At 36.1% G+C, this 22,446-nt stretch overlaps 3 protein-coding genes across 3 annotated transcripts; 2 read left to right on the top strand and 1 right to left on the bottom strand.

Annotated features, from left to right (window-relative positions):
- The first annotated feature begins 39 nt into the window (after positions 1-39).
- On the top strand, positions 40-10,488 carry LOC149392444 (eukaryotic initiation factor 3 gamma subunit family protein). The gene is given in 26 exon segments (XM_089620114.1): positions 40-491; positions 609-739; positions 849-969; positions 1,127-1,208; positions 1,294-1,364; positions 1,501-1,542; positions 1,956-2,080; positions 2,377-2,470; positions 2,778-2,880; positions 2,962-3,128; positions 3,230-3,335; positions 3,432-3,518; positions 3,606-3,691; positions 5,016-5,080; positions 7,062-7,315; positions 7,692-7,896; positions 8,171-8,256; positions 8,344-8,432; positions 8,533-8,587; positions 9,048-9,100; positions 9,205-9,391; positions 9,496-9,561; positions 9,661-9,737; positions 9,964-10,138; positions 10,254-10,311; positions 10,410-10,488. Coding segments are annotated over 26 exon segments (2,745 nt in total). The 5' UTR covers positions 40-345; the 3' UTR covers positions 10,424-10,488.
- Positions 10,489-11,384: 896 nt separating this feature from the next.
- On the bottom strand, positions 11,385-14,145 carry HVA22G (HVA22-like protein G). The gene is made up of 7 exons (XM_089619002.1): positions 13,774-14,145; positions 12,994-13,038; positions 12,801-12,899; positions 12,645-12,701; positions 12,495-12,558; positions 12,194-12,403; positions 11,385-12,042 (listed from the first exon to the last, which is right to left on the bottom strand). Exons 2-7 carry the CDS (start codon positions 13,023-13,025, stop codon positions 11,500-11,502), a joined length of 1,005 nt encoding a protein of 334 aa, XP_089475128.1. The 5' UTR covers positions 13,026-13,038; positions 13,774-14,145; the 3' UTR covers positions 11,385-11,499.
- A 4,675-nt stretch (positions 14,146-18,820) lies between these two features.
- Positions 18,821-20,020, top strand: LQY1 (DnaJ/Hsp40 cysteine-rich domain superfamily protein). Its single transcript, XM_089620360.1, has 5 exons — positions 18,821-19,050; positions 19,136-19,219; positions 19,336-19,387; positions 19,578-19,734; positions 19,821-20,020. The coding sequence occupies exons 1-5, from the start codon at positions 18,889-18,891 to the stop codon at positions 19,840-19,842; spliced, it is 477 nt and encodes a 158-aa protein (XP_089476486.1). The 5' UTR covers positions 18,821-18,888; the 3' UTR covers positions 19,843-20,020.
- The last annotated feature ends 2,426 nt before the right edge of the window (positions 20,021-22,446 follow it).

The raw sequence follows: 22,446 nt of genomic DNA, 5'->3' as shown, positions 1-22,446 counted from the left end.
CCCACAGAATACTTTGAAGGCCCAACCATGTTAAGCTCTCGGACAAAGTCGAGCCCAACTCTACAATATCTTAAAAAAAATAAAAAAATCTATAATATTTCACATGTTGGTTTAAATTTAATATATTCGGATCGGATAATCCGGTCCGGTTTCTTAACCGATTTGAGACAACCCTAATCTAAACCCCAATATCAGGGTTTTACTCGAGATTCGGAGCCCTAATTTTCATTACTATTGTGTTCCAATTCGGATTAGAATTTGTGCTCATCCGGACGGTATAAATATTCTGATGTTTCTTTGCTTTCAAATCGTTTAAACGATAAATAAATTGGTGTTCTGTTAATAATGGCGGATAAAGGTTCAGAGGTTTCCGAAACCAATCACCAGAGCGCTTCCATGGAGAATTCAAGAGTAACATGGGAAGGTTGCAGTGTTTTGCTCGACATCAACGATGGCGATCGTTTGGTTTTCGCTCGTTTATCCGCCGGCGCGTGAGTCTTCTCTCTCTCTCTCTCTCTCTCTCTCTCTCTCTCTTTTGTTTGTATCTCTGTATTTATCCCTGTCTTTCTGTGTAAGAACGCGATTTGCTGATGAACGAATCTGATCAGGACATTGAAAATTGGGAATAAGAATTACTCTTTGAAGCCATTGATTGGTTGCTCATTTGGTTCGGGTTTTCGCGTTGAAACCGGAAGTGAAGGACCGTATTTATGTCGATTTAATCCATCCTTGGAGTCGGGTCAGTCTCTTCACCACGTCGATATGCATCGGAGATTTTGATCCAAGCTCGCCTTTTCTTTAGATTCTAATTTTTTTTTTCTTCATATCTTTGGGGATTTCCACGTTAGGAAATAACGGCCAGGAAAATAATGGTTCCGATTCGAAAGAAGAGTTGAGAGATAATCGAGCATTAGTCGACGACAATAAAGCTCAGAGCCTCACCGGCGAAGAAATAGAGGCTATGCGAAGGTGACAAAAAAAAAAAATTACTTGCCGTTCAAGCAATTATGTTTTAACAACACTCCGAGTCTTGAATTGTTCTTAGAATTAGATCATATATGTAATGTAATAGAAAAGACATTGTAGTAAATTGGACTTACAGTTGTTTATTTTGATTTTTATACAGAGAAGGTGCAACAGGTGATGCCATAGTTGAAGCCCTAATTGCCAACAGTACAACATTTGAAACTAAAACTTTGTTTTCTCAGGTAAATTATAGAGCCACAATGACATATGAATTTGAGTTTTGTTTCAAGGTTGGTTAGCTTACCTCTTCGATGTGTGTATGTGCAGGAGAAATACAGGGTTAAGAAGCAAAAGAAATATGCGCCCAAAGTTCTTTTGAGGCGCCCATTTTCTCGGAGGTCGTATTTACTTGATATTTTTGTTTGTTTAATTGCTTTTTAGATGCCTCTCTTACTGCTGTTTCGAGTGAATGATATTTGAACTTCTATAACTATCTAGCTCACAGAACTAACTTCTATATTTGAACTTCTTCAGTATATGCGAAGCTTACTTCAAGAAATATCCTGGTAGGATTGGGTACGTAATCTGGTCTTTAACTTCTTAATGCATAAGAATATGCACCTTTATTTTCTTATTGATTATTTTTTGGGCCCATTAGATATATAGCCTTATTTACTGTTTTGGTTTACCATTTAGCCAACCTTTCGTAAAGTTTTGGTAAATTTCCATGACCAAATATTTACACGCGTAAATTAAATGAAATGCCCCATCAAAACATTGGCTATTTATCTAAAATTTACCTAAAACTTATAAAACGTTGGCTATTTACCTAAAATTTACAAAATGTTGGCTAATTAGAAATTCCTCTCGTTTTAATTGGTTAGTTTGCTAATTAGTTGTTATTTTTTTTGTACAGCCAGGCATTTGTATAATTTTTGTTTAGTTTTGTTACACAAGTAGTTGAGTGTGATTTTTCTTATGATATTCAGATTCTTGAGAGTGGATACATTGTCACTGCTATTATCAATGGCAAATGTGTGTGCAAATTCTGACGTCCTCGTATTGGATATGGTTGGGGGTTTACTTACTGGTGCAGTGGCGGAACGAATGGGAGGTAAGCTAATATTTACATTTTAATTTTAATTTATTTTCAAGGGGCTCTTATTAGTGGTTTGTATGTTGAACACCTGAACAAAAAACTTCTAAAATAGAAGTAACATGATAAGATTTGGATATGTGAATTGGTACACAATGGTTTTGAACTTTCGAGTATGGAAGACGATAGATTGAGTTTGGATTTCAGTTTCTTTGTGTTGCTTTCTCAAAATTGAATTGCTTACTTTGAAATTCTCAATAAAGTTAGTTTCATTGGAGTACAACATTGTTATCTAACAATCCTTAGTCAAACAGGTGTGGGTTATGTATGTAATACATATTTCGGCAGCACTCCTCATTCCATGGAGATTGTGAGGATATTCAACTTTGGAGATGACATACGCAAAAGGTATAAGCACCTTTGATTTTAAAACCAGTTGCTAGTTTTGTATGTTTAGTAAGTGTAACCGTCTATTTTCCCCCCTATGATTTCTGAATTAATTTGTGCCAAACTAAACATTTTGCACGTTGAGTATATTTGTTTTGAGATAAAAGCTTCGACTTCAGATCTTAAATTAATCGAGAGTAATGGATATGTGATTTTATGCTCTTCCATTGAACAGCACAGACTAGTATATGTGGATTTCTTTCATTTTGTGCTTATATTTTCCTTGTGATAATATGATTTTTTTTCTCTTCTTTTTATCTTGATGCAGAATTGTACGGTCATCGTTCGATAACCTTTCCTCCTCCAAAAGAGAAACCGTCGAACAAAATGACCAGCTTGACGATTCTTCTGTCATGAAGAACGGCTTGAATGTCAGTTCAAAAAACTCATATGTTCCTCGTTTTTTGTAACAAGATTATCCGTTCGCTATTTGACATGATATTATACATCAGTCTGTTCAGGATTTGACTTCTTCATTGGCTGACGCCAATGTAGAGGAGGCTCGTGAAAGCAATGATAATGGAAAACCTGCGGTTTCAAGGAGTTGCAAATCTGCAAAAGCCGGAGAGAAAGCATCGGAAGAAGTGATTAAATCATGGAAAGAAAATGGTTTCTCTAGGTAACTTTTGATCACATATATGATTTCTTTATTCTTTTTTCTTTCTTTCTTTCAAAATACACAGCCGATTCCTGATTTATGCTTAAACTCGTTTTGTTCAGTCTAATTGTTGCAGCGCCGGATCTCGATCCATGGACTCAGGTCAAAGATCTCTTGCCACTTCTGTCCGATTCTGCTCCGTTTGCAATTTATCACCAGTTCCTTCAGGTTAAATTTTAATGTACTTGAATATTTGTATCCCTTTTTTTACTCGTTTTATGATCATTTGGTTTGACCAGAAAAGTCTACGAAAATATCGTGCAGCCTTTAGCAACATGCATGCACAATCTACAGCTTGGCAAAATGGCAATTGGCTTGCAGATTTCAGAGCCTTGGTTACGTGAATATCAGGTTCTAATTTAGTTTAATTATGCACAATCTCGTTTCATAAAATTTTATTTTTATTTTTAGCTTAATTCTGTGTGTGTGATTTTGTAGGTCCTTCCTCTAAGAAGCCATCCTTGCATGCAAATGAGCGGGTTCGGTGGCTATATTCTCACCGGCACTAAGATCTGCAACAGCTTGTAGTTTCATCTACATCTCAAATTATTTGAACTGATCATTTGTAATATTTTGCTCTATGTGAGAAAAATAAACTCCAAAATTTTCTTAGTTTAAATTATTTAGCTGAGTCTGCAACTCTTGCAACCCCATTTTTCCTTCCCTGAGGTTGCTCGTAAAATATGTAACATTATGTAACATGTGTAACTTTAAAAGGAATTGTATGAAGTTTATTTATTTATTGGTTATTTTTATATGTAGTAGAACCGTGCTATTTTTGTTTATCATCTTTCAACTTTCAACAATAATTATATATATATTTTTTTATCATCGCAGCAATATAATTTCGTTGTTACATCATTATTTTCGTCATATCATTCGAAATAGGGAAATGGCCCGTAGTAGTCTTTTTAATGATTTGGACCAAAATATAGAGTTTTTTGTTTTGGACACTTTTAGTAGTTGCTTAAGTGAGCAAATACATATTTGCCCTTCTTCTTCATTCTTCACGTTATCTTCTTCTTCTTCTCTCCTCACCCGCGCGACATTGGAGAGCAAACAGAGCAAGGAAAAAAAAAAATCTAGACCACATCATCCAAGCTCTCTTCCCGGCCGGCCACCCAAAATCATCACTGCCACCTTTCCTCGCCTTCCTTCTTCCTTTCCTATTCCCGCGCACCACCACCGAGTCTCCTCTATCGCGCGACTCACAGTCACCGATCCTCCACCGCGTGCATGCCGGCCGAGAGAAGGGAGAACGCCGCTGCCGAGTCTCCTCGAGCGCTCGACCGCCGTGAAGTGTGCGCCGCCGCGAGCTAGGAGAAACGTCGGGGGGGAGAGAGAGCTTGTGGAGGAGGCCGGATTTCAGGAACATAGAGAGGTGAGGAGATTTCTTCAGATTGGAATCCATGTTGATTAGGGTTAGATTTTGATTTGGGGGTTTTGGTTGTGAACATGTTTTGATGATTTTAGTTGAAGATTTGAATTGCTTTCGGTGATGATTCTTCTGGTTATGGGTTTGTTCTTGGTTTTGGACGAGTGTTGGATTGGGTCTTGGCCGTGAGCTTGGTTTGCTTGTGTGTTTTTGGCCGTGAGCTTGGTTTGCTTGTTTTTTACCGTGTTTTACGTTTTGTCCGTGTGGTTCTTTTGGGTGGGAATTATGAAATGTGGTGTTGTTGTTTAGTGTCTTGTGATAGAAAATCTGAGCCTCGGGAATTCTGAAATTTGAGATTTGATATTTCGTTCGGGCTCGGGTTTCTGTTAGTTAATTCTGATATTGAAATGTGGTTTTTATGACGAGTTAAGTAATTTAGAAATTGATTCAATGTTCATTTATGAATTTCACAGCTCAGTCGCAGATCAAGTCAAAGCGAGCGAAAATCGGCGGAAACTGAGCGCGTCGAAGCCGAATAGTAGTGAATTCAGAAAAAAAAAAAAAAAAAAAAAAAAATTTAAATCTCGATCTCACTCGTGAGTCGTTTATCGCTTTATAGCGTTAGACTCGAGTTTTAATTTTTGGATTTGAGATTGTATTCAGGGATTATTAATTATTTATTTAAGAATGTTCGAGAATTTAAATTCTGGTTAATTAATTCAGAATTCTCGGTTTGTATGATTTTTTGGATTATTCATTTAATTTATTTAAGACTCGTTAAATTCTCGAACCCCTGAACCGACTCGCAGTGAATTCCGATAATGAACCTTAAGCTCGTCAGCTTCTCCCGAATCATTGACTAATGAGATTTCAACAATTTGAACAACTATTGTCATTTATATTTAGGAATTAAAGACGTAAAAAAGACATAAATTACTGAAATTGTAACATATAATTAGTCATTCATCCATTATTGAAATACACTCCAAGTTTCAAAAAGACATATAAGTCATTAAACTATAATAACTGAAATTAGTTTCAAAAACACATACAACTATAATAATTCATCCATTCCTCTCGGACAAAGGAACTGGACTGTTGCATGTAGTCTGGTTGTGACCAACTTCTCCACATCGCGAACACTTCCTAAGAATATGCTCTTCCCCTTGAGAATGTATCCGTCTCTTCTTCGGTCTACCGACGGCACGTGATCTGTATGTCGGAGGCTTGTCTCTCATTTATACAACAAATATGTTCACTCTCATACCTGAATAAGAAAATTCAAAAATCTGAATAACTTTAGATTGGTATGTATAATTGTAATAAAAATGGTCATAAATTGTAGACTTATAAGTCTACAGTTAACAACAATTGTAGATATCGACGTCTAGAGTTGTAGTAACTGTAGACTTATAATATCTACAATAAGACTATTTGTATATATGTATATCTACAATTACACCAATTGTAGATATACATGTCTACAATTCTTGTAATTGTAGACATATCGATCTACACCTTCAGCTGTTGTAGACTTATTAGTCTACAACAGCTGAAGGTGTAGACCGATATGTCTACAATTACAAGAATTGTAGACATGTATATCTACAATTACAATAACGACGTATGATAGGGACAGTCTACAATTTCAGAGATTGTAGACATGTATATCTACAATTCAAGAACGCAAAAAAAAACTCAAATATCCAAAAACACGAAGAACAACACACAAACAAACCCAGCAACAAACAACACAGACGGCGGGTAATGGCACCAACAAACCCAGAACGACACATACCTGAACTAGATCTCCGGCCATGATTTTTTTGCCTCACCACCGGATCGCAGCCATGAACAGCGTCGTGATTTAGAAACAAAGCCATGTGTTGAATCTCAACAAGGTTCATCCTCATGTTCTCACGCACTCGAGCTCGTCGGTGGTGAGCAAAGGACGACCAACATAAAAAGGTAAGCTTTTTTTGTATGTCAAAATGAACGAGAGAGAGAGAGAGAGAGAGAGAGAGAGAGAGAGAGAGAGAGAGAGAGAGAGAGAGAGAGAGAGAGAGAGGGGTGAAAGCTTTTTTTGGTTTCATGAGCAAGTTTTGGATTAAAATGAACAAAATTAAAAATTAAAGGGCAAAGAGAATAACAAAGATTTATCTCTCCTCATATTGGTAGTATAATTGTCCAAAAACATAGACCACAACATTTTGGTCCAAACTTTCCAAATCACTACTAGATTGGGCCATTTCCCTTCGAAATAAAACACGTAAAAAGCCCAATTCAGAATAGGCCCACCAAACTGAAAGGCCCAAATTAGAAAAGGCTAAGCCCAATAAGAAGGCGCGTTTTGTTTACGTGTTAGCCGTCCTTCATTGTTTCGAATTGTAATTTTTGGGTGGGTGTGTGTGCTCTTGTGTGTTTTCCTCGCCTCACTCCAAAGTCCAAACAAAGTTTTTCTTCGCCGCTTCGCTTCTCATATAAACAAAAAATAATAATATATAAAATAGATATATAAGCCTCTGTTTCTTACTCGTCGTTATTTACCCTTTTCCTTTTCCCTCCAAACAACACCTCAAAAACCTCTCTCCTCTCCGATTCGATGAACTCAATAATGTCAAACTCCGCAGAGCAGCCCAGCTCTTCCAACGCCAACGTCAACGCTAATGGCTTCCAATTCGAGCTTCTTCCGACGAACAGACGACTTTTTCCTTCGTCTTCGTCGTCTTCTTCTTCTCGCGCCGTCGCTGATTACGCTTTCCCTCGTCTCTCGGTCAGTCGTCTTTTTTTTTTTTCCCCCTCTCTTTAATCTTCGATTTCTGTAATCGGTCTCAGGTTTCCGTATCTCATAGTTTTTCAGTATATATTCGGATTCGCTGCTGTTTCAATTTGTTTCGTAGCTTTTAATTCGTATGTATTTCATGGTACTTCAGAGAACAAAAAAAGAACTTGATTTAGTCTGAATTGATGTGGCTAATCCTATGATCTCTTTATTGATCAATGAGCTCGATTTTGGCTTGGAATTTGATCTGGTGTTAGTCACTACTTGGAAATCTTGAGATCTCGTTGACGAGCTAGAGCGAATTTTGAGATGATCAAGTATATTTGAAGAATTTGATTTCTCATCATTTATAAGGTTGTTATTGCAGGCGGAACAACCAAAAGTAAAAAATGTCGGTTTAATCGATGACTTGAAGAAGGGAAATGGTACCGATTCTGATCCGGCGTCCCGTGGAGTTCAAAAGAGCAACAACAGAACCAAAATCGAAAACAATGTCAAGACTGAACCTCAAATTTTACTCGACAGTATCATCGGTCTTACTCCACCTAGTTGCCGTTTCGATAGTTCGTTAGGTATGATTACATTTAATCAGAAATAAGAGAATCTGATTGGTTGGAGGGGTTTAGTATGTACGAGATGTCAACATAACATGGAATGTCGACACTGTTACACTTAACTAATGAGCATCAAACTGTTAATCACCTCTATGCATAATCAATCCAATACAATGTCATTCTAGAATTTTAGTCAAGAGTATTCAGCGAGTGTAAATCTTTGTTTGATGTTTCCCCTATGATATTGAATTTAGAATTTCAATTAGTAAGAGGTGTTATTTGTGGTTGACAGGCTTGTTGACAAAGAAATTTGTGGCGTTGATTCAGGAAACCAAAGATCAAACTCTTGACCTGAACTATACTGCTGATAAGTTAGCTGTATGTAAAGTATTTCAGATGTTCGGTAATTTTAATTAAACGTATTTGATTGCCGAGTAATCTCATGTTTGTTTACTGTATTTATAGGTTCAAAAGAGGAGGATATATGATATTACAAATGTGCTTGAAGGAATCGGACTGCTCGAAAAAACTTCAAAGAACCATATTCGCTGGAAGTAAAGTGTTTTTGTTTTCTTTTCTTTTCGGGGCTCAATCATTTCGATTTATATGCTTTTTTTTATTATACAATATTGACCTTCAAATCGCTACTAACAGAGGGCGTGATGGATGGGGAACAATGCAATTAGATAATCATCTTCCAGCAATCGTGGTGAGTGTAACTCATCTATTGTTTTGTTCATTCTCATGCATGATTAAATTTGTAATATGGTAGTTTGAAATATATATTTCAGTCTAAAGTAATTAGTAAAATCTATTAACGAATGGATCACAGCAGTAATGTGTGTGATTCTTCATCTGAATTTGTTTGATTTCCCACCCACCCTTTAATTAAGCTATGAAGTTGTTTACATTCTCAAACAAAGCTATTAAAAGGCGTATATGAATGAAGATACAAAAGAGCTATAATATTAGGTGTTACTTGAACATAGTGTATGCACAGCTTAGTAGCTCCAAAACTTTGATTAAAGGTTGACGCTTATAAACTGGGCGCAACTGCTTTCATGCTGGAATGTTACGAGCTGTAAAACTCCAATTAGGCTCTTGGAAAGGACTGGAAAACAAAAAAAAGTACCGTTTATACTGAATTTCGTTGCCCTGTTTTGTTGCAGGCTGAAGTTGGAAAGTTGCGAATGGAAGAATACAAGCTTGACGAGGCTATAAGGTTGATTTAGTATGATTTAGCAAGAACTGATTTGTGCTTGTAGTATTTTTTTCTTGTAGTTCGATCTCGATCCTGTCTTGAGCTGATTTGTGCTTTTATTTCAGGAGGAAGCAACAACTTCTCCAGTCTTTACATGAAGATAAAAACAAGCAGAAGTACGTTTCGAGAATTTGATAGTCTATTTATCCTGCTGTGTTGTTTTGGGTTGATTTTATTCTTCATGAGGTCAATTTTGAATTTAGGTACTTATATATTACGGGGGAAGATATTTCGACTCTTCCTTGCTTTCAGGTAAATTTCTAAATGTATCTGAAGTTTACCATTCTTGTGTCCAACTTTGGTACAAATCGAATAACTAACGCCTTTTCATTTTTCATCATTGCTGTTGGATACAGAATAAGACACTAATTGCTATCAAAGCTCCACAAGCTAGTTATATTGAAGTTCCTGATCCTGATCAGGTGAGTTTCATAATTTATACAGGCATTCACATATATATGACTATTCTTTTTCTTTCTGTTGTAATGTAACTAACTAGCTGTATTAATTGTAACGGCCAGGATTTCAGTTTTCCCCGAGCGCATTACAAAATTATTGTTAGAAGCCCCAGGGGACCAATTGATGTGTACCTCTTGAGGTATCTTCATTCTTTGTAACACACACCTTAAAGGATTTTTAAACTGCATACTTGTGATTCGCACAGTCTATATCTATCTCTCTCTCTCTCTCTCTCTCTCTCTCTCTATATATATATATATATATATATATATATATATATATATATATATATATATATATATATATATAAAACATTAGTTGTTTAGTTGGATCGATCTCTCTAACGTCAATTTTCATGTCTGTAGCGAATACGAGGGTGAAGCTACGGAACAAGCTATCTCTCGTACAAGTGCACCTGCAAGGGATGCAATAGGGCTTTCGTTAGATGATCGGGATAATCAGACGATCTCATTCGAAAACAACAGTCCGGTTGGCTCTAGAACGTCACGACTTCAGAAGATCATGCCGTCGAATTCCGATGTATGCACTTTTTTTTTTGTCCCTGTTAGGTCGCAAGTATCAAATCTTTTTACACAGATTTCGTCCCGAAAGGAATGCTCTTTTTTTCATGAATGAGTAATCGTTTGATTTGCAGGCAAAGGACGATTACTGGTTTGTATCAGAGCCCGATGTAAGCCTTACAGATCTGTGGGGTAAGCAATAATTCATCTGCAACTTTTCTTTATTTTGATTAGTCATCATAACATCCTTTAATATTTTGCTGTTTTCTGTTTGTTGGTGACTTATATAGCAAGTCAGGAATAGGCGTACGTCGCAACCAGATAAAAGTCTCTTTGAAGCTAATTCTGTACAAAAGAGATAGTGAAGATTGGACTTATGACAAATTAACAAGTAGTGAACACAGTGCATTAACTCAATTAAGGTAGTGGGTAAAAGGTTATAGAGGTTATAGCATGAAGAGGGTTTCTGATTTTTTTTTTAATTGATATAAATTGATTGGCAATTTGTATAGTCTTTAATTTAAAGGTGACACAAAGTTTAGACATGCACTTTATAGTCTTGGTAGGAATATATATATTTCTTGAGCTTTTCTTAGGTGAGATGAGAAGACGTGAAATAGCATTAAAGCTTGTACTACTACTAAAGCTTTAACCTACTGTCACGTGACAAGCTGGTGCTTCTGGTATCTTTAATTATTTAGATCTGTTGTTGTGATCTATTTTATTATTATGATTATTGTTTTATTTAGAAAGCTAACAAAACTCGGATATGATTCATGAATAAAAAAAGGCTGATAACATGTCGAAGCAGACAAGCTCTGGCATTGCAAACGCCTCATTTTATTATATCCAATTATGATGTAATCGCATGGTTGTTTTCATCGAGATGCTGCAAAAAAAGTCTGGAGTTTTACCTTACTTTTATTATTCTATTACGGGTTTCAGATTTCATGAATTAGGGTCTTTCCCTAAAGGTCAAGAATTTGGCACAATGCAGGATCGGATTTGGTGTTTAACGTGTCCTTTTTATTTTATCTTCATGCGAATTGGATTAATGCTGATTCTTCTCCTAAATCTTTGTTATCAATATTCTGGATCTAGTCAGTCGACTTTTTTCGGGTTTTAACTTATATGACGATTGAACAGTAAGCATAAACTGCTTGAAACTTCAATTTTATAAAATTTTATGTGAAGAAAACATTTCATCATGACCACAGTTAATCACGAACCTTCCCCCCCCCCCCCCCAAAAAAAAATAAAAAAGATTAAAAAAATTGAAATAACATGGAAAAGAAACCACAAATTCCGAAAAATTTACAGCAAAATCCCATTCAACCCAGTTTTATCACCAAACTAAAACACAGTAACAGGGATATGCTTTCAACGTACTTTTGTGGATCGTGTTTTCCTCAACCTGCCACGTGTCACCCTGATGGCATCTTCCATCACCATCTCTTTTGAGGCAGAGTTTCCATCGTCCGCCTCCGAAGCCGAAGCCGACGCGGAAGCCCCGGGAATGGGATGATCAGTCTCCATCGGTTCTGACTCGGCCGGCGTGGAGACAGATTTCTCGATCGCAACCGTTGCTTTTTGAGCGCTCGAAGAAGCGACCACGGTTTTAGCGTTGTTCAAAGCCGCCGGTTTTTCCGCCGGAGCTTTAGTATTCCCAGCAGCCACCGCCGGCGCTGCCTGAGGTTTAGCGTTACTTGGACCCGAGACCAGCTTTTGAATGCTTGAAGTCACCACCGTCTTGGTGGTAATTTTCGCAGCTTCTGATGAGGCCAACTCATCTGCTATCTCCTTTTGGTACTGGCTCGAAGACGTGCTCGACGTTGGAGACGGTGGTTCTTCCGGCGGCGGTGGCGGCGGCGCCGCCACCGTGGCCGGTGGTTGCCGAACCCTGCCACCTTGTTGAGCTGGTGGCTATTGTCACGATATTATTAAACTAGCTTTAGAACAAGAACAGAGTATTTTGAAGGCAAATGGAAATTTTATGTGCTTGGTAAGTTTTACATTTTTGGTACTCGGATCTAATTCCCTAGTGAGTATTGAAATGTGAGATAATATGAGGTACCTGAGTCGGGCGAGGCCTTGGGGTCGACTGTGCAGCGACGTATTGGAGAATGTCGAAGATTCTCGTCTGGCCATAGCTGGCGGCTCTTTGCCAGTACACGACTGCCATGTCACCGGCTCTTGCTCTCAGTTCCAATAGGTTCCGATCGATTTCGTTTTCGTGCTTCGCAAGATACGGCTTGAAGAACGAATCATACACGTAAGTTGTTCCCTGGCACAGACAAATAAATCACATTTTTTTACACATTACTAGAAAGTAAAGATTAAACTCCCATTGATTCCCATCACAGCATATCATGTACCTTCATTCTGGGATGCCACAGATATATGAAGAACAACAATTTGACTTCAGAATACATTGGAACCCTTCATAGAAGAAAAAAAAAATAACTATATAAATTTGAAGTGGACACAACAATAAATATATATAAAAAAAAAAAAATTAGTCATACCAAGAAACAAAAGTATCTCCAACTCTCTCCAAAACCGTCATAAAAGCCACCAAAATCCTGCACCGAAAGGGAACCAAAAATCAACATAAAGAACCATCTCCAAGCTTGGGGTTTGTGACACAGTAAAGGGATTTGATCTATGCAACGCCAACGTACCAGTACTGACACCAGAAGAGAAGCTGCTCAATTTCTGGTTTGTTCTTCTCCACGGTTTTGTAGCACTCGTAAGCTGGGTAGGCATAGCCAAGAATCAATCTGCCAAGAAATTAAAAGGCGAGGAACAACTGATTTTATGAAAATAAAGTCAAATGAATCAACAGAGAAATGATAATTTGTTTCATTAACATACACGAGTCCTCTGGTTATGAAAGATCCCAACATCTTGTACGCCTAGCTGCAAAAAAATGCATTCAAGATCCATTGTTAAAATCAGACGCAATTCATCAACCAACTGGCTTTGAAAACATGGTAACAGTAACAACAGTAGCTATGGAATATGCTTGCACTCTGTAGAGCAAAGCAAACAACAACAAAAATTAATTGAATCACGTTAAGAAAAATCACATTACACAAAAAATAAGAAAAATCATTGTGATACATCATATTATGATGAAAAAAAAATGTAACTAACAAAACGAAAAGAATCGCTGTTTGAACTTTTCCAAGTCCTGAGCAACCTAAACGGTCTTAAAGAACGAGTATATAAACATACGAAGCTCTAAATCATGATAACTATGGCCTGGAAATTCGCAACGAGTAAAAAATGTTTCAAGTCAAAGACGAGCATCGCAATCAAAACATCACCAAATCTAAAACTCAAAATCAAACGGAGCCTCAAACAATGGAGAATCGGCACACGATAAAACACCACGAAACGCCTCAAAACCTAATATAACGAAATCCAGAAACACATTCGCCCAAGAATTTCATCGAATATATAACGAGCCTGCTTATACGAAGACATTTCCTTCATTTAAATCTCTTGCAATTAAAATTATTCGCAACTGAGAACGAATCCGATATAGCTATCGAAAGAAGAAGAAGAAGAAGAAGAAAAACACATGACATCAACTGATACCTATACGAATATATGAATACTTTTCGAGCAAAAAAAAAAAAAAACTGATACCTATTGAAGGTAATTTTGACACTTCAAAAAACGAAATAATGAGAGTTGATATCTCAAAAACCAGTGAGAGGCTCAGATATCAATGGTCCGCGATGATTTCGAGGAGATCTCCGGTGAAAAGCGCCGCCGTACTCTCTGCGATGTCGGCGATTCTCGAGACCAAAGACGAAGCTCTCTCTTTCTCTCTCCGTGCCGTTTAAGTTTGATTTTTGGTTTTTTGCCCTTTTTATTTTTTTTCAAGCAATAAAATCTATCTTTTGGGCCTCTGATTTGGTTTAACTTCAAACACCGCTTAATTGTGACTTGTGAGTCACCAATCCCTATTACGGTAGAAATATAAGGTTTTAATTGTCTGTGTTAAGAAAAATCGCGGCATTTTCTAATCACCGTTCATTTTGAATCAACGCTCATGATGCAAGGAAAAACATAATAAACAATAAACTTAGTGAATTTGGTGGCAGCTTTTACCGTTTTGTCCTCTGAAAGACGAGGATAGAAATCAGCAGTCGGTCGTACTGTTAAAGTGGCAATTTGGTAAAGTCACAAAGCAAGAATATGCTTCTTTTCTAGATAACGTGATACAAATTACAAAAGTATTGAAATGTTTCCTGAAAAAAAAAAAAAAAAAAGTATTGTAATGGATAACTTGGATACTGGATAGAGAAGCAAAATATAAAATACCACACAAGTCCAAAGAAATGTTGATTTGGTGAAGTAGGGTCTACTTGATAACGGTAAACTCACTTTGTAGGTTAAGTATATAAAACTTAAAGGTTGACATGATTAAGGGGAAAAAGTATTTGACAATAATTATTTGGAAACCTCATAAAGCTTGTAATTAAATAAGCCCTAGTATTTTTGTATGTTGGCATCAACTAGTTTATTATTTATATTTTTCAAAAAACTTGGCTTTAATTAAATAAATTTCTCAAACGTATAATCCTCTAAGACGACACAACAGAATGTCTCCGTTTTTTATTTTTATTATCTTCTGTCGTAGCTTTCAGATTTCAGAACCATGATCTCACTTTTTTCTATAGGAATAATACTAAGAGGCATTGTTTTGCTACACCCAACAAACGGAGCTATTTAATTAATTGAAGTTATGAGAGTGAAGGGATTTGGGGCCATTGCATAATCCGAGAGTTTTGGGAGAGAGTATATGTGGACCACTATCATATGGTACACTTTTCCTTAGTTTGCTTCTTCAAAATTATTAATTTATAAATAATTACCCCTCAAGCCGACCAAAAAAAGAGAAAGCTGAGAGAGCAAGATAAAACGAGATTCCATGTCTTTGCCTTAATATTTAGTGTAAGAAGTAATCGCTAGCAAATATGAACACACTTGGGATTAGATAATTTTATAAATTTGATAGCATAAGTGTGAAAATACTTCAAATTGATTTTTTTAACCTTATAATTGTTACAATTATTGAGTCATTTTATGGGCAAAAATTCCATTTTTTCTTGAATATGCGAAAAAGTTTAGCGAAAACTCTCTCTAAATTATATCAGTTATAGCTTCTTGCGCTGACTTTTGAACTGGTAAACATGCATACAAAATGTTATGAAAAAACTCTTATTTTTTGTTTCAACTAAATCGTCCACGTATTGCATTTAAGAAATCAAAATCTGTAGCAGATAAACTTATGAATATTGTACAGTGACTATGACGCGTATATCCAGTGTACATCCATAGCCTTAGCTAAATCTAATTACTAATTCATATTGTAGTTTTTATAACTATGCTTATCTGGGATTTTTTTTTTTTTTTAAGATTATCCATATACGACAAAGACAGTAATTATTAACAAAATAAAAAGGCATTCGAAGAATGGGAATATCAATGTAATCTATAAAAGAAAAAAAAAGTTGTCGAACCGAATAACTCAATTATTATGTAAAGCAAATGAAAGAAAAAGAGAAAAAGAGTGCATGTGGATGTGGTAAGATTTATAAAGCCTTTGATTTGACAAAAAAAAAAAAAAAAAAAAAAGACTTTGATTCCACGTAATTCCATCTCCAAATAATTAAGGAATAATGTTAACATAGATTAATCGTCAACATTTGAAATTGTCACACTTGTTATCATTTCGCATTCTCATATTTCAATCCAAGCATAACTTAAGAACTAATTATTCATGTGTGACTTAATTTAGTAATTTGATTTTCCTACTCAATAAGTTACACACACGTATGTATACAAATCATGGGTAGACAATTTATACGACATAATCATAGAGAAGCGTCCAAAAAAGTCTTAGACTCCCACAAAGGCAAATAAGGGACCATTCACTCATGCGCTTCTTCTTATTCATCATCATTATTATTATTAAAGTTATTATTTAATTGTATAAATGATACATATATCCGTTTTATTTTTGCTCGTTGGGATGTCACTCTCACTTTTCCAATTTCGGACTCTTAATTCTTCAATAACTCTCGCAGTTTATATTATTTTAATGTTCCTATCTCTGGCCATGTAAATGGAAGGAAAATAAAAATAGCCGTTGAGCTAAGCATTGCGACTTTCGTTATAGACTTGCCTCTTTCGTTGTTGTTTGTTAATTGTTATTTTTGAAACCTATATAATGATATTGCTCGATGATACGCGATATAAAAGTCAAAAGACTTTCCTCACTAAATCTTTCGAACTTTTAGTCTCTGAGATCAAAAGTTCAATACTAATTTTAAATGTCGTTCCCGAAATGGCTTTACCCTTTACTACTCAAATATAGTTTTTTTTTTCTTTTTTTGGGGGGGCTGAGATCTATATATTACTCTAATTGTTTGATAGCTAATCATAGCTATATGTGTTATATGGTAGATATCATAACCATATTGCATAGTGATAGATTTCTCAAAAAAAAAAAAATGTCTCATTTGTTATATGGTATAATCACTACATTTTTGACAAACTGATTGGACTGTCTCATTTTTTTTTTAACGGTAGGTATTTATGTTACATTTTACATTTGTTTTCAAATTATACTCGTTTTGAATGTAAAATTTTATGCAAATGTAGATAAACAAAAAAATGGAAGAGAAACAAAAGTCTCGGAATACACAAACCTCTATTGGTTTTCTCAGGAAAAAAAAAAGTGTAAATATTTATTGTTTTAAAACAAAATTAGAGACTATGACCTCTCGGAATAAATGCGGTATTGTTGCAATTGTAATTGAAATTATCAATTAAATAGTTTTCGCATCACGTACAGGCACACTAGAAGTCTGATATTTTGACCAAAAACGACGAGAAAATATTGGATCTTATATCATATTCATATCAACTGCCTAATATTCAAACAATATATATATACATTCCAAATTAAATGCTTGATCTTTTATTTTACTTTACATCATATAAAAAAAAAAGGATTTGGATTGGACCTTTTAGTTTTCTTTTCTCCAATCAATTAAAGTTTAGCGCAAAAAGAAAAAGTCTAAGCAATCTAATAAAGTAGTTTGCTATATAATATAAAGGTGGGTAGCTCTTGTTATCACGTAGCTTTCTTTAACAACAAATTTTTATTAGTGATTTAATTAGTGTAGATTCAACTATGTGTGTAGTGTAGATGGTGGAATATTGATCTAACTTGGAACTCAGGCATTTTTTACGAGTTTTTTTTTTTTTTTTTCCGTTAATCTTGTTTTTTGGACTAATATTCAGTTTGCCCATGTAATTCGATCTAAGATCCAAAGGTGGTGAATTCTTCTATCATAGTGGTCTCATCTCTTCAGAAAGTGATTTTCATCATTGTCAAATATGGATTTTTCCCGATGCAATCTATGACGCTCAACATTAATCTGATTGAGGAGAATGGTCTAAGTCTCGTATCTAGAGAAAGAGAGAGAAATATGTTCACATAGTTTTTTCCAAGTTTAGAGCAGCTTACTTGTCTTGTGTGGAGTGAAGAGAATTTATAGTCGTGGCATGAGGGAGTTATGGGCATTGAAGGCAATTGAGCCAAGAAGGCAAGAAGAGATACGGTAGTGATCTCTCTTTTTATCGTGGACCTCTTCTTGCTATGGACTAGCTATTGTCGTGGACCTCTTATCTCCGTGGACCAATTCTTGTCGTAGAATTGGTGTTGCATGGGAATGGCTGAGAACTTTGTGGCATGTGAACGAGGACTTGGTGTTTGAAGACTTGGAATTGGGTTACTCAATGAGCGCACACATGCGTTATGACATGGGCGAGATCAAGCCACGACTATGATTATTGCTCGTCGGCAGTGACAGAGCCAGTATAGGGCCAGCAAGGGCTTAAGCCTCCCCTCAAATTTTTTTTTTGCACTTTTTGCCCATTTAAAAAAAAAATTACATTTTTTCCCTTGAAAATTTATACTTTTGGCCCAATTTTTATAAATTTTTTACAATCAAGCCCCCTGAATTTTTTTTCTTTCAAATTAGCCCCCGTGATGGGCTTTTCTGGCTCCGTCACTGCTTGTCGGGTTGGGGGCCGAATGACACATGGTGCGACATGTTTAAAACATGAAGGGTTCGTTCTCTTTGGTGCACCTTCCCAAGGAATTTGAGCTCTATATGCCAATGTAGATCGTTGTGTGCAACGCTAATTTTTTTTAATAATTGTTTTAGTTAAAATACTTATATCCTTTGAAACCATTCAATTTTATTGATCAAGACATAGTTTCCTTTACATTAAGGGAAGATTATAATAATAGTGTTTTAAAAAAGCGCAACGTTTCTGATTTAACAGATAATTTAAATCTTTTAAATAATAATATATTTTTTAATTGTAAAATTTATTTTTTAAAACAAATTAATAAAAAAAAAGTTAAAAGAAGCTTAAATTAGTAAAAACAAAAATTAATTTTTTTTAAAACAACTTGAAAAAAAACCCATCTTCGCAAGGTAGACACTTTATTAATGGGCTGTAGAGGCCCAGTACAGCTTCTAAAAAAAAGGCCGGAATGCTTCGGCCTGATCCCAATCAACCCAGCAAGTCCACGTCAGCAGAGTAAGGTCCACGTGGAGGGAAGAGACATGTGTTATGTTCTGTGGCACAGAAAACTCGTCCAATGCCTAAAAAACACCCAAAACCACCATATCCAAATCCTCTCTTTCTTCTTCTTCTTCTCAATAGAAAGAAATGTCTGTTGCTCGTTTACACTCTCCTTTTCTTTCATGTCCCATAAAACCTTCAGCTAATAACAATTCCACTTCTCTTTGCCAATCGAAAAGAATCGGACAAATTCAACGGTCGCCACAATCTTATCCTCGCATCAGAGCCGTCGATCTTGATCAGAACACGGTAGTCTTTCATTAATTTTTTTTTTCCGTTATTTTGTTTATATGTTGAAGTTGTGGACTAACAATGCCGATTGATAGAATTACAGATAGTCGCAATATCGGTTGGGTTCCTCAGCGTCGCTGTTGGCATTGGAATTCCTGTATTTTACGAGACCCAAATCGACAGTGCTGTGAGTCTTATTGTCGTTTTTTTAAATAACAGCTTAGTTGTCGTTTTTATCCATAGTTTGATTTAAATGCTTCGAAATATCCCAGCTAAGAAAATTTATCAACAATGGTGGTGCAGGCTAAGCGAGACAACACTCAGCCATGTTTCCCATGCGTTGGATCCGGAGCTCGTAATTACCTTCTTTAATTATTTACTTTTAACTCTTATGATTTAATTTTAAATGTGTATTAAATTGGTCATATGCGAGAATTAGAAAGTACAAAACAGCAATTTAAAAATTAAGTAATTCATAAGAAAAATACATTTTATTGACACTAATCTCGACTATTTAATATTTAATGATGAATTGGTATGGGCAGAGAAATGTCGATTCTGTTTGGGAAGTGGAAGTATAACGGTGGAACTCGGCGGCGACGAGAAGGAAGTTTCGAAATGCATTAACTGCGACGGAGCTGGCTCGCTGACGTGTACCACCTGCCAAGGCTCCGGAATTCAACCCCGATACCTCGATCGCAGGTCAGTGGCACCATCGTAATTTTTTTTTAATAACTTTTAGTGATATCACTGAATTGTTTAATTTTTGTTGTTGTCTCTTTAAACAGAGAATTTAAGGATGACGACTGAAGAAGAAATAACGGATCTTTTGTTTTTGGGATTTCTCTGCGGACTAACGAGGGACGAGAAATCACGGATCTTTTTTTTTTTTGTACGTCTATTATTCTACATTGTACAAATTGTTTGCATACAATTTCTTTTCTTTTTTCTTTTCGATATCTAACAGATAATATATTATAATTGTATTTGTTGTGTGTTGGGGGGGCTAAATCTATATCTTTATATTGAGAGAGGTTTGATAATAATACCAACTTTTGGGTCTTGATTGTGTTTCAAGTTTCAACTTTGTTTTCTACTTTTTTTATTAGGCCGGGCTTTCAGCTTTCAAGTCGAGAGAGTGAGAAATGTAGAAGAGAGGAAGAGATTGCATGTGAAACTAGAGAGATGCGAATCATAATTGAAAGAGAGAATTGATATTGCTTGGCTGCTTTTTTTGGTTCGGCTAATAAAAACTTACAAAAGTCATCATCGGCTAATAAAAAAGATTATTCAGGAGAGAGTACATGAAAAATCATATAGTTTTAGGCTAAAAATTTTAAAATGTTGATAAAAATTTAGGGTGAAAATTATAATTTTCAAAAGTTTTAAAATAGTCTATTATGCTCATTTGGCTTAGAAACTCTAATGTTAGAAGGTGACCCGTTATGATTTTGTATAGAGTATATATAGATAAGCAATTTGCCTTCGTTTTAGTAGTCGCTAAAATGTTGTCATAAGAAGAGCAACTCTAATGCTAAAATGTGTTATTTTGACACACTTATTAATTTTTTTTTTTTTTTTTTTTCACATCACTAATAGCAATTTGTTTACTAAAAGTCACTCCAATAGTTGACAACTTTAAAAATAATTCATCATGACTCACTTTAATTTTTTTATTATTGTACGTAGTTTAGGCATTGTTATTTAATATTTAGATTATCTTTTATATAAAAGAGCTGGGCATCGGTGCCAAACAAGAGCACCGATGCTCAAAAGATGGTGGGACCCAACTTTACTCTAATGATGTGAGCAACTAAAGAATCTATTTATTTAATTGTCACTTCAATGAAAAATGAAATAAATTACCGATATACCCAAAAATTAATCAATCTACTATATTAAAAACTTAAATGTAATTCACCCGTGCTTAAAATATATATAATATAACTTCTTCTTTATTAAAAATATAGAGTGATATAGCTAAATAACCAATTTAAAGTTATGAATTTTCAAAATAGCTAAAGTTTGTCTTAATTTAGTGAAATAACCAAAATTTATTGCGATCTGGTTTCCAAAAAAAAATTTGACTCGAATATTAATTTTTTTGAAAGTGATAAATTGCTTATAATAATCGTAAAAAATTTTACTGTAAAAAAAATTTTGAAAACGTAAATTTGACTACGTAACTGAAAAGTTGAATCTTTGACTATCTAACTAATCAATAAATTTCAAATGACTATTTTGTACAATTTTTTCAGCAATGTCAAATGTTTAAATTGTCAATTTTTCTAATTCTCTGAATATAAAATATATAATATATCTGATGATGAGTACAACAGACATAATAAACCGTTAATAACGTAAGATTGAAAATATAAATATTAAAAAAAAATCCATTACTTAAATTTATTATTAAATTATTTTGAACGCTCTCTCTCTCTCTCTCTCTCTAGAAACGAAATTTATTTTTTCTCTGAAACTTTTTTCAGATCTAGATCCACCAGATCTGAGTTTCCCTTCTTCCTCCGGGGCTGTTGGTACTAGCAGTGGATCTCAGCCACTCGCCGTCCAGCGTGCGGCTCCGGGGGAGGATAGTCATGGTCTTCGACGATCGTGTGACGTGGTCTCTGTGATCGGAAAACCCGAGAAGAAGGTTCAGCGAGGTGTCTCCGGCGTCTTGGGGCTGGCGGACTGTGGCGGTGGTGCGGCGTTCCACGTCGGCGACGACAGTGTTGCGGCGTGCAGTGTTTGTGCGGCGAGATTCGAAACGCTCGCATCCTCGCCCATCGTCCCAGATCCCATCTCCTCCGGCCCCCCGCCGCCTCCATCCTCCGCCAACTTCTGCCGCCGGCGATCCGGCACCCGCTCCCCGCCTTCCTCTCCACCGCCGTCCGCCGTCCCCCCAAACGCGCCGCCGCAAAGCCCACCGTGGACATCGGTGCCCGCGCCCGGCTGATGCAGACGCGGCGCCTGTGAACGTACGCTCTCTCGTTCGCGACGGTGGCCGGCTTCGTGGTGGTGGTCCTCTTCAGGTGGTGCGATTGTTAAAGATGGCGGGGGCTCGGCGATGGTCACCGAAAATGGCAGTGTGGGGGCTTTCTCGCTTGTTCGATTGTCTCTCGCTTTCCGCGAACAAACACGTGATACCAAAGTCGATTTCCAATTCTATTTCTGTTTGTTTAAGTTTACTGTTTGTTAGGACTTTGTTTGGTTTTGGTAATATGTATGTTTTGTTTTCTTGGAGGCGGAATAGCCGTCCTTCACCATCCCAGTGTGGATCTCCTGTTAGATTCGTGTATATGCAGGTTGAAGAGTCATCTTCGTCATGGTCATCGGACCGCGGTCGTTTTGATCTTTCCATCAACCATTGTGGATTTATCGAAAGAGCTAAATGTGTGCTCGATTTTGAGTGTG

Source organism: Urtica dioica, chromosome 7, assembly GCF_054948205.1.
Source record: "Urtica dioica subsp. dioica isolate 48M chromosome 7, U.dioica_male_clone48M_v1_H2, whole genome shotgun sequence".
Lineage (NCBI taxonomy): Eukaryota > Viridiplantae > Streptophyta > Magnoliopsida > Rosales > Urticaceae > Urtica > Urtica dioica.
Note: the sequence above shows the minus strand (reverse complement) of the source record. Positions and strands in the feature narration are given on the sequence as shown.